General features: G+C 37.5%; 1 protein-coding gene across 1 annotated transcript in view; it reads left to right on the forward strand.

The window, feature by feature from the left end:
• Positions 1-12868, forward strand: part of LOC145787877 (uncharacterized) — a 39507-nt gene that overhangs the window by 5273 nt on the left and 21366 nt on the right. The window contains exons 5-15 of the mRNA XM_082599715.1: positions 781-956; positions 2376-2456; positions 4485-4589; positions 4800-4902; positions 5476-5645; positions 6754-6851; positions 7589-7745; positions 9511-9641; positions 11188-11287; positions 11850-11948; positions 12379-12582. Coding sequence (XP_082455841.1) covers positions 781-956; positions 2376-2456; positions 4485-4589; positions 4800-4902; positions 5476-5645; positions 6754-6851; positions 7589-7745; positions 9511-9641; positions 11188-11287; positions 11850-11948; positions 12379-12582 — 1424 coding nt within the window. The remainder of the gene's footprint in view (positions 1-780; positions 957-2375; positions 2457-4484; positions 4590-4799; positions 4903-5475; positions 5646-6753; positions 6852-7588; positions 7746-9510; positions 9642-11187; positions 11288-11849; positions 11949-12378; positions 12583-12868) is intronic.

Consider the following 12868-nt stretch of genomic DNA (forward strand, 5'->3'; position numbering starts at 1 on the left):
AGCGATAACATGCGAATTTCAACATAGATTGGTGGTAAACAAAAAGGGCGATTAGAAGGAAAGTTAGGAAGTTAGAAACTGCCGACACTAAAGAAAGGTTTAAAAAAAGAGTTGAAACTCTTATGTACTACGATATAATTGATCTATGGGGATACTTTAAGTAGGGAGTTCTGCAAACTTGTGATTAAGTTTGAGGGAAGACGAAAGGCCACATGGATCGAGGAGATACGTGGTAGTACAATGCAAAGGTGAGGAAGAAAAAAGTCGCATACAAGGATTGGTGCAGATATAGATCAGAAGAAACTAAGCTCAAGTACAAGCAATTGAAAAAATCGGGCAAAGAGAATAGTTGCAAAAGTTATGAAGAAAGAAGCTGAGCAGGAATTGACCAAATTAAAAAACAGTTCTAACGAAGTAGGCTATACAAGTTAATGAAGGTTGAGAATGTGGCAAGAGGATATTGAGACAAGGGAAATAACTTGTATATGCGTTTCGTGGACATGGAAAAGGCGTTTGATAGAGTTCCAAGAAGAGTGATGGAATGGGTATTGGGTAATGAGAAAAAGAAAAATACCAAAAGCACTCGTTCAGGCAATAATGAATCTTTATGACGGTGCAAGGCGAGAGTCTACGCTGGATCTTCCCTCTCAGACGAGTTTTCAGAGTAGGTCGGTGTACACCAGGGTTGTGTATTCTCTCTTCTAATCTTTGACATTGTGATTGATGTACCTCTACTTATTAAAAAACATCCTTGTGTAACATTACTTTTCCTGTATCCAGGAGTAAAAAGCTTGCTTCTCGTTGAAGCAGGGAGTCTGTCTTCTGTTCCTCTAAATGACCCAGTTCAATCTTTCTACCTCCTCAATGACGAATTCGCTATTCCTCCTGTGGACACTCACTACAACTGCCGGTTGTTGAAACTTCCTGACCTTGATTCGAAGCATCCTATAGTGAAAGTAAAACAATAAGGATTGTTGTGATTATAGTGATTGATAATAATGCTTGATTGTAATGTCATTTGTTTTATATCAGTTTTCTCTCTTCTACATGTACTTGATTGAGATTTTTCTCCAAATCAAGTAGGCTACTTTGTACATCATGTTTTTTCATAAATCAGTTGAATAACGAATCGTTAAAGAGATGGCCGCTTTACACTTTAACGTTGCCTGCTAGTCTTTTCCCCACAAACCAACTGCCACCGCACACCGTTCCGCCGCAGTGCACCTATAAGGAGAAAAGTAAAATTAAAAATTTGTTTCCTTGATTTCACACTAGTTGAACCTTTCGGGTAGCCAAACAAAAAATAACATTTACTGAACGTTGTGAACTTGAGACATAAATGAAAATCGTGTAGCTGGCCACACATCATTTAAACTTCAAACCTTCCTGCGGTCCACATTTGGCTCGTGGGCCACGGTGTGCTCACCCCTGGTCTAGGCTATTAATTGATGGATTGGTGTGTTTGTTGTGCAATTCAGCAACAACATAAAAGTAACGTGATACAGCCCGCAAAAGAATTATACTTAACAAGAAAAATAATTATCAAATAATGGTGCACTGCATCTTACAAGTGAAAAGCAGCGAGAAACTTCAAAGTGACCAAGGCGATCTTCGAATCATGCAGCCACGGATAGCTAAGTCCATAGCGATCCATTTTCACAGGCCTTGCCAACGTGAGAACTAAAGGCCTGACTGGAGACGGATGTTATTTCGATTTTGATCTTCAGGATATTTTTACTTTATATCTCTTTAAAATGATAGTTTTGAGAATTCAAAATTCCAAAGTGTTATCACTAAATCTCAAATCACGGATAAATCCTCATTCATTTAAAAAAATCAACTATGTTTCCTGTTAATAGTGTACCAGATACTTTTTATATGTCCAGCACAAGTGAAAAAATCTAGTTCATTATTTGTGTAACAACAATTTGTTACTACAAAAATAATGCTGGGCTGTGGAGTCGTGGAGTCTGAGAGATGTTGGCGTGTCCGGAGTCGGCCAGTTGTACACCGAGGAGTCAGAGTCGTAATTTTTTTTCCCACTCTACAGTAACAATAGCACAAATATATACAAAGACTATATTTACTACTGCTCAAAATATCAGCTTATGCTAGCTGCTGACAGATTGGCTTTCAGTCCAATTAGAAGATGCTCGTTGGTTTGACATGTGAATAAAAGTCGCCATGGCTAAGTTGATGAAAAACAGTTCACTTCCTCATGATGCATCGTTTAGCAAAAAAAAAAAAAGGAATCAAACTTGCATGTATAAAGTACCAAAAGATACCAAAATATCTAAGTTCACAACAAAAATGACTTCATTGCTGTTGGTGTATTCATTTTCAGTGACGTAATAATCACTTTGGCCATATTCTAGATTGAACCACTCATCCAACCAGAGAACGAAGCGTATGTTCACCACATAGTCGTTAATGAGTGTGACTATGACATGTTGCAGGTAATTATGACTTTACATATCGACATACTGTAACTCTCTGTTTAAAAACTCCTGTTAAATTAGGGAAAGTTGATTAAATCTTACTCGTCAGCAGGGTGTAGCAAGATTTGATGAAGATAACCACCTGTTTCGCCCATAAAGCTAGTCTTACTGTAGATTGACCAGTCAATGTATGTCTAGCAAGTGAGAAGATACACAGGTCTTCTTCATTGTGTGTCACACGGTCGTACAACTGAGCATCACGCAAGCTCTCGCTCTATCGTTTGTGTCGCATCAACGCCTTACATCTTCCAATACCAGTTCTTGGGCGGTTGAAGCATCACCAATACTTTCAGGGTTCACGCTTTTTGGGAGGAAGGACTTCTGTGGGAGAAAGCTCCATATTGGCCGGTGTCAGCCCGGCTACCAGCTCCTCCTTCCACAGTTGGACCCGCACATTGGCGGCAACCTCATCTTGACCCAATGGGACAACTGAAGCAAGGAAATTTTTCTTAACTTCAATCGCCTGACTGCTTGGGTTTGGCCATACAGCGGGTGTTTCAAATCCATGTCCTGGCAAGATCTTTCCCTTCTGCTGGTCACGCTTCTTCTGATGTTGGGGGGAGCAATTCCAGACAGAATGTGCAGTGACGTGATGTTGATTGGTTTGAGACAACCTGTAATCAAATGGCAGATTTGGTTCAATATGGGGTCAATTTGCTTGGCATGTGCTGAGCGTTCCCACACTGGGCAGGCATATTATGCAACCGAATAGCATAAGGCTAAAGCAGTTAACCGTATTGTATCAGGGAGGGCACCCCGATCAGAGTTTCTGAGTTTCTGTAAAATATTATTTCTAGAAGCCACCTTAGCTCTTACTTCTTCGATATGAGATTTCTATGTGAGAGATCTATCTAGTTTGACACCGAGGTATGTGGGATTGATACAGTGTGCCAGTTTGGTTCCATTCCAGGAAATGTTTAGTTGGCGTTATGCATCCCGGGATCTAAGGTGGAATGCGCAGACTTGGGTTTTATTGGGGTTAGCACGCAGGTGGTTGTCCGTGTAGTATGTTGTCAGCCCATCCAGAATATCCTTGAGTACTTTCTCCTTGGAAGTAAGATGTTTGTGCTGCGTTGTTTTACACAGATTTTCAGCGTATAGGAAGCTTCTTGTACGAGGATGGATTGGTTTGTCAATAGTATAAACGTTGTACAAAATGGGGGCTAAAACACTCCCTTGCGGCAGGCCATTTTCTGCTGTCTCCATCAGCTATATTTGCAACAAAAATTAACATAAAGCGGCAATTGCTAAGCAACGATTTTATCAGCTTAGTGAATTGAAAGTTCTCGGTTATATTGATGGAGAGACCATGGTTGACAGTGTCAAATGCTGCAGATAGATCCACAAGACAGCTTCAGTGACGGAGTCCTCTTCAAACCCATTCTCTATATGCTGAGTCAGATTCAGGAGTTGTCCTGTGCAGGATTTGCCAGGTCGGAAACCTACTTTGTTCATTATTGTGTTGGTCTTTATGAAAGGTTGCAATCAGTTTAATATCAGCCTTTCAACAACTTGATCAAATGACACAGCAAAGATAGAGGGCGAAAGGTTTTAGGGTCAGTTGGGTCTTTTCCTGGTTTCAACAAGAGAATAGTTTTTGTTTCTTCCATGGTAGAGTAGATACATTGTAATTTTATTGACTATTCTGTCTTGAGTTGGCTTCTGGGTAGATTGTTTTTTTGTTTTTTTACATGTAACTATTGCATATCTAACGAATTTAAATGGAAAGTTATCAAATGTTAAAGTTTTTTAAATAACACTGGCAAAAAAAAAATGCTTATCCTAATGAAAGAAAAATGTGAAATGATTACTCTATTCAAAAATATTGTTTGAATTCATTATTTGTAATAATGATGTGATAGCAGTGGTAAGTAAATATTGGTATTCGGTTTCATAATTTTAAATATGAAACAAATTTAAGCGTGAAACTTTTATGCCTTCTATTTTTGAACTTGTCTTTGAGTTGTTCATTTTTATTTTTCACAGAACTCTACCTCCTTAAATGCAGACGTGCATTGTCAAAATCCCAACATGCCACCGGATTTTCGAAGCTGCTCCAAAATGCTATACGGCTGGGCAGTAGGGGGGCAGGTAAAGATGACTTAACCAGGTATTTTTTAACTATATAAAAATCCGTAATTTCCGATTGTTCTAGAAAGAACTTTAACAGAACATCTCCCAATAACAAACAAAAAATATTTTGACAAGCAGATGACATCGCCATGACACCAAAAGTCGTCAGATAGCTGGGTATTGATGTTGCAATTGTTGCACATGAATAAAGTATTGAAATATTTACAGGAGTTTTACTACCCCGACCATGTGGGATTCCCCATTGGCACTAAGGATGGGCCTAAATACGTTGTCATGGAAACCCACTATGATAATCCGGCCCTGAGATCAGGTGAACTTTGAAAGGGTTTTGACTTCTTTTGCTCAAAGTTTTAAATAAATTATTCAATTATTAAGCAAAATATTGGAACTGCAACAATCTGTTTTAAATCAACTTTTCAAGTAAAGTATACACAACCCATGTGGATTTGTTACTAAGCCCGAATAACTAACTTCGAATCAGAAAAAACTAATCGTATTTTCGAAAACTGAGGCCGTGAAAGATTCTAAAATGACTCTCATCCTTTACGCTTATTCTTGTTGTTGGCCTGTGCTATGTTTCGATTTGATCAACAACATGGAAACTGCAGAACGTTTTTTTAATAAAAGAAACACAGTAAAGTTTTCAGGCAATAATGTTAATTTGTTTTTGTTGCAAATTAAAGGTTGTGGTTTTACTTATGCTGAGGACCGAAAGGTTTTTTAATGACAAAAACTTCCGACATTAGTTTGGGCGGTTTCTCTCTATCGTTGACGCTTCTTCGCAACCCACTTCCCAAACACTGTGATGGCTAAAGGAGCTTGTTTTGGTGGAAAGGGATGATGGAATGTGATACTCATATTAATAGTTTATTTTGGTCTTCAGGCATCGTCGACAGCTCCGGTTTTCGCATAACGTACACATCAAAGCTGAGAGAATATGACGCCGGCGTATTGGAAATCGGACATACCGTCATTTCTTATCTTCAATTGATCCCCCCTAACATCGGTAGCTTCAATCAATATGCAACATGCAGCGGCGAATGTCTTGCTGCGGTGAGTCTTGTGTGGTGACATCATAGAGACATTTGCTTTGTTCAGACGACGATGGATTATAAATGGTTTCGAATGTTAATAAAAATATCAGCGGAATAAACTGTTTTTCTTATATTTTATAATACTCATCATTATCGTACAGCCGTCTGAAATGAACTTTGCAACACAAAAAATATACTTTTACCTTCTTAACTGCGGACAGTGCCCACCGTTTCGACCTTCCGGTGTCCTCAGTGCAGTAAGTACACTGGTATGGCCATTTTATGTATGAAATTACATTACAGTTGAAGACGTCATACAAGGTCGATCGTGACGTTCGTATCAAAATAAGAAAAAACTAAAATAAGACTTCACACCATTAGATTGAGCAAACTCGGAAGCTATGAAGAGTTTTATACATTCATGTTGCTAACAATCATTCTACAAACTACAAACCATATTCATGATCAAAAGTGGGAAAAACTAACTGGAAAAGGTGATCTGGCACTATGACACTTCCTCAAATGGGTCATCTACCTATGAAGCAATCACTAAGAAAACAAATCAATAGCTTTTTTTTTCAAGTTATAACCTTAAAACATTTGACCAGGCTAACGCTCAAAATAGTATTTCAGTAAAATTTAATTTATGTTGTGGAGCCGTTTTTGTTCCATTAGGATTCATCAGCACAACTGAATCGAAACAAAAATTAGCCTACAAAATAAATAGATGTCATCACAACTGGACCAAACACGAACGAAAAATTACATACGGACGGTATTAATTAAACAAAAATGTTCATGACCTCCATATTTTTTTCTTCATTTCTTCCTTTTCTTCATTGTTTTAGTAAAAACGCAATTCATGTCTTCAAATATCCGATTGGTCGACCAATGTAATTACTAGAGAATAGCTAACCAAAAAGAAAACTTGCGCTTTCACAGTTTCAATTGAATCCGAGATATATTCTCTCAACCAAGAATATTTTGAAAGCAATCTGTCTGTTTGTCTGACTTTTTGAAAGCTGATTTGTTTTTCTTGCTTTGACATACATCATTGTACCAATTGATAAAAGTGCATTTCGGTAGGAGCGTACGTTTCGTCATATCTTACACACCAATTTTTACAGGGAATGGAAGCGAATGGCCAGTCGGAAATCAAATTGATTGGTGGAACGTTCCATACACATCTGCTAGGGCAGGCAGCAACTTTAAGACATATTAGAAGGTATGGAAAGGACCGTTTCATGTTCCCAAGCATATCTAATTAGGTAACTTGTCACTTGCATGTTTGTTTGTTCTCGAAATCATCCAGAAACAACAAAAATGGTCTGATAACACAATGTATATTATATTGTATGCAATGTAATGTACTGATACAATGTATAGTACAGCAGGTGCGGCAGCATTAAATGTTACAGATTCTTATAAAATAGTTATAATGTGCCCGCCAAAATTCAAAATGCCGGTAAACAGTAAACGAAAACGAAAAATTCTAGAAACTACAAGTCTTTTTATTGGTCAATCATTCATCAAAGTAAAACAAAGCGAATACTGTGTGTTGGCCTCGTCTGCTAGAATGTTCCAAACTCGGCAAAGCGATGATGGACATCTTGAAGGAAAAAGGTTTTATAGCTCTGGGAGAAGACGAAGAAGAACAATGAAGATGATTAAACCAAAATAAGAAACGTGACAGAAATAACATATTTACTAAAACAAGCCATCAGAATACAACACACAAACAAACAAAAGAATATGATGCTACAAAGCAGCGGCTATAAACTTCAGAATGGTTTGTATGTGCTCTCACCGTAGCTTACTTGATTTTTCATTTACTGAATCTGTATTACTAGCTTACTTATCAACCTACCATAACTTGCAGGCACATTACTTGGATCTAAGTTATGCTAAATGTGTCTTTGGCAACTCTAAGCAAATCTATTAAATTTCTCACTTTGCTTTCAGTGATGGTAAAGAGCTTCCTTACATCGCCCAAGATCTATCGTACGATTTCAACTATCAGGAAGCAAAGATATTTCCTCAAGAAGTCACTTTCAACTCCGGTGATTCAATGCAACTCATATGCGACTACAATTCCAAATCGAGATCAAATTTCACTTACGTGAGTTGTTTACAAAGTAATGTGAAGTATGTGACTTGAAAGTAACGTTGCAACTTAACTTTGTAAAACAATAGTGAAAAATTGAGTAAGTTGTTTTCGGTCGTTCTGGTGAATGTTTATAAATACGAACGAAATCTTTACGATTGCTTTGTTATAGCCAGATGCTGCAGTTTATTACTAAATAGGCAGATTTTCTTTCTTTTCTGCTTCTCAAAATCAGTAGTGTAAACAACTTCAAAGAAAGTTGGTTGTCACTTCATCCAAACTTACAATAACTCGTATTTTATTACTAAAAATGCATGGAGAATCAGTAGAGCCTACGGAGAATCACTTGCCCGCTGCTTCTAAGTCAGGAGATCCCCTATTCTTAAAGGAACTCAATAAATAACTCGTATATATAGAAAATTCAGATAATATGAAACCAAGGAACTTTCAGAAATAATTAATTAAACTACCATTCAACGTTTTATAAGCAGAGAAAACTTTTTCTCAAACCGTAGAAAATTTCATTATCAGATCACCGCTTCAATGCGTGATGGAAATCTACAGATAAATCTGCATCAAGCATTGCAGAGTGCAAAAAACAGTGTTGCAGAACGCGTTTTCGAATATTAAATTCTCATCAGTGCAACTACGTTTATGAACGCAATAACAACGGTTAAATTTAAACTCAATACAATACATTACAAACATTATAAGGACATATTCTCAGTGTTCAATTGAATATTAATAAATCCAGAGACATCAGAAAATCACTTCCCGCATGCAATTCCAGACCGACATTACTCGCTTAAGGTTTTTTTTTTTTGTTAAAACAAACTTAATGTTCAAAGCAAAAAAGCCATCACAATGAACATCTACCAAAGTATACTAATTTACAGTACTTAGATAAGCACTGAAAATTAATAGACGGTATTGTTATTAATGTCAATTCAATATGATTTCAGTGATTATATTACAATGTAATACAGTAGCGTATCCAATTAAATAGCGACGACCTTTTAAAGTACACGTTAACGTACACGTTAACTAAAAAGTACACGTTAGCTAAAATTTAACTAAAACATTTTTGAGCCAAAGAGATTCAAATCCCGATTGGTCTGTTGTAATAATAATAGTAATCATGTTTTATTTTGTCTGAAAAGGAGTTGGAGGTTCCATGGCAGTGTCAGTTGGTGAATTCCAAAAGCGATGTATTTTAATATCAGAGCCGTCCCTCGAGATCCATTGAAATTTAATTTTATTTGTTACTTTTTAGAAAACATTCCCAGACAGCCACTTTATCTGGTCCAGATCTTTACCAGATCTGGTACGGATCTGATCCGATCTTTACCAGATTTTCTGGGCCAGATAACGTGGCTGTCTGGGTTTCTAATCACTGCACGTCTGATGGCCTAGTTGAAAATTTTTAAAGATCACATTCATATAAATATTTTGCTGGCTTCTCTGGCAACGTTAGGTGAGCACATCACTGTGTACACGAAAAATAAAACTTGAGAAAGTTTTACTCAGACTTTCAGAAACAGACTGGTAGGTGTAAAAAATTAGGCATAACGTATGTAGCTGTGACGGGACTTTCTACATAATTGCTAAACACGAATTTTGACGTGTCCATAGATAAAGACCATGGGAGGCAGATTTTCAATCTTTTTCTGTGTTTCTTTATGGAGCTAAATCAAGAAATGTTGGAGTTCTTCTGTTTTGTTAACGTTACTTTCTCTTTTTTGGTGTGTCGCATTTCTAAGCTTTTTGTAATGTTTGTCAGGCTGGGATTGCTACGACAGAGGAAATGTGTCTGGCTTTTATCTTCTATTATCCAAAAATTCCAATCTCACATTGTCAGTCTTTTCCTGTTCCAGATCAAGTTTTTGGATACTTCGGAGCATCAAGCCACACGTTAGATTTTATATTGTTTATTTATTTAAGCCAACACAGCATTGTAATTATATCTGCACGTATCTATTGCATGCCGTATAGTTTTATTGTAACGTATTGTATAAAACTAACATTACTGTACTTATTTAGTTGTTATTGAAAGGTTAAATATTTGTGAAAAGTTCGTTAGGACTGTTGAAGTTACTTGAGGTGTTAAACCAAGAATTGAAAAGAGAGATTGAAGAACGACAAGACAAAAATTATTGTGCAATAAAGCAGAAGAAAAACTAAGAACAGTTGTTTTCTGTTGAAGGAGAAAAGCAAATATCTTACAAAAACAAAACCAGGAAACGTTATCAAAGCTGAGGAAAGCGAAAGGTAACATCTAATTGGAGAAGATTTTCTCAAAATAGTATTATTTGAAAAACATATAGAGCAGAACAATTGATGTTACTTACAAATCAACAAACAAAAAAGCCGAAAACTAGAAAAAAAATATGGAGAAATTTGTATTCAACATCAACATCATCATCATCATGTGCCGTCTCCGAGCTGGAGGTCGGCTCTCATTTGCTTCCACACGTCACGACCTCCTCCTACCCTTTTCGTTTCTCTAATCCTTCCCATCCAGCCTCCCATTCAATATCAACAGAAATAAAAGGAATAAAAATAAAATATGACAATCAGGAAATGTCAAGTGACTAACAAGTTTTTTTGACCATGTCACGAGGAAGGAACAATGAGAAAACACTACATTTTGTGGAAAAATCAAAAGAAAACGAGCTTGTGGAAAACAGCGCCCCACTTTACTCAATAACCTCAAGGATTTCAAGTTACAATCGCAACAATTTTTAGTACAGTCAAATGTCGGGATAACTAGAAAGAATGATGTATGAACGCCTAAGTCTGAAACAAGCATAGTAAGCAAAGAAAAAGACATAGATGCAGGAAAGATAGCAGGTCAAAGACCTTACTAATTTGACAAATAAAATGTAGACTGGTCATACGAAAAACTGAAGGTGAGCAATCAGTCCTTTTGTTTTCGGATGGAAAACAAAAAGTATATAGCTTAATGAAACCGAAAACATACAGTGTGTATCCTATAAAAAGCGCAAAAGACCGTAGCCCTGTGTAGACGCGAGTCATCGAGTCTCTTCTCGATCACTCAAACATCCAGTAGCCTTTAAAAGTCTACGGAAACAAATGTTACATGACTCAAATAGTAAATTGTAACAATAAAGAAGAAAAAGATAAACTAAAAATAAGTACAAGAGAATATGAAAGACTCAAAAAACTTGAGAAGATCAGAACATGGCGCGATGATGTTACACGGCAATAAGATTGATGCCATGTGAAGGCGATCTTCCAGCATTAACATGACGGTTTGATTTGACGGTGAAGGTAGAAAAGCCATGACAACCAAGAATATGACTGTGTTACAACACGCACGATTAGTAAATTTTACTACTCATGTTTTTCCAATGTTGTTTCTGAACAAATAATAACACCACGTGCAATAGGCTACATTTCTCGATAACATTCCAACAACAATTGTTTTATTATCTAGAGTCAGTCTAGTTCATTGGCCTCTAGTGTTCGCAAGCGACGTGTATCTCACAATCCCCGGCCAGCCTCCCAACCAGACCCTCCCGAGCGTACTCAATTCGGTAAGTTGATAACCTACTGCTTTATATTGAGTGCCACCACCATTTCTTTCAAGTAGAAACATGCTGATTCTAGCGTAAAAACACATCGCATCAATTGAAGAGTTTTGAAAAGATTGTGGCAGTCCCGGATTTGGAGTTGTAGGCCTATTGCATGTTCGCATTGTCCGCCCCGTCAGCTCAGTTGTTTTGCGCCCGGCTCAAGGTCACGCGGCGCTGGTTCAGCTCTCGGGGTGTGCGCTTGAGCAACGCACTTTCAGGACTGCTCTCCATTCAGCGGCACCTAATGAATGAAATAATTCCCCAGCAACAAGACTTCAAGAATCGGAAAACTTCACCTTGCCAATCTCGGTAACCGGTCCTGCGTCAAGAGCATCTATTATGCGAAACTACCAGGAATAACTTAACAAGGCTTTGTCAGTCCGAAGATAAAGATTCAATACCTCAAACATTGGTGAGGGCACGGCTTGGGTTCATTACCATTTTATGTGAGCCGCCTTATCGTTGTCTTCTCATGCAAAGAATCACAACTCGAGCAACCAACATTACTTTTTTAATGTTGTAGTTTCCATGGGGTGAAGAACGAGCTAAGAAATTCAGTGACACGATTCTCCTCATGTGGGACATCTATAGGTGCAAGAATACCACAGCAGTGAACTTGAAGGTAATAATGGGTTTATTTTTTTCTTTTGTAACAACACAATTTACAATGGTGTTGCAGATTGAATTCAAAGTAGCAGCTGGAAATAATTTACGGAAATATATTTTGACACAAGTGTCTTGCTATTGCTAAGATAAAATTGAGTGCACTCGATCATGATTAAACCAAACCATCAGATCTTGCTGACGTAGGCATCGCAGCAATTATATGTTAGCGGTACTCTTTGATTTATTGTTGATATGTCATTGGTATTTACCATGTGTCTTCTTTGTGAAAAAGTAAACTTCCTCTATCAATTGTATGTTGTCTACGAGCTCTTGCAAAAGCATAAGTGAGGAGTTTTCTTCAGAAAGTAAGTAGTGTCAGTTTCTTTGTTCTTTAATTTTGAGATCAAGAATTTATCATAGATTTCAAAGACCATTATCCCCTACAGATACCAGCATATGGACCACCCCTGAATATCACTCAAGTCTATGACCCACCAACGCCCACTTGTATTCAACCTAATACCGGCATGCCAACCTCACTCGCCTCCAACGTCTGCTCCATCGGTGCCACTTCAACTCCTCCAACGACCACAGATTCTGCAGCGCCGCAAGTGGTAATGCAGAGCCTTTTGCTCATGGCAACAGCACTGGTTACCATGGCAATCATTAATTAGTCATGTTTTGTTTTTAGTCGTAATGGACAATTGGCGCCATTGTTTGTCAACTTTGCATATCGCTGTAAAGTCGATGAATGGTGTTTTTATAATCGTGTTTGCTCTAAGTGTCTAAGGTTTCCAGATCGACTTAAAATTGCACCCAAGGTGGAAAGCATGACTTGCAATATCTGATCAGTTCCTACTTGGAATGGCGAATTTTTACAATAAAAATAAAGTTCATTTGAAACATTCTGTGAAGTACGTCTTGATTTATACTTTC

The sequence above is a fragment of the Aplidium turbinatum genome, chromosome 18, assembly GCF_918807975.1.
Source record: "Aplidium turbinatum chromosome 18, kaAplTurb1.1, whole genome shotgun sequence".
Classification (NCBI taxonomy): domain Eukaryota; kingdom Metazoa; phylum Chordata; class Ascidiacea; order Aplousobranchia; family Polyclinidae; genus Aplidium; species Aplidium turbinatum.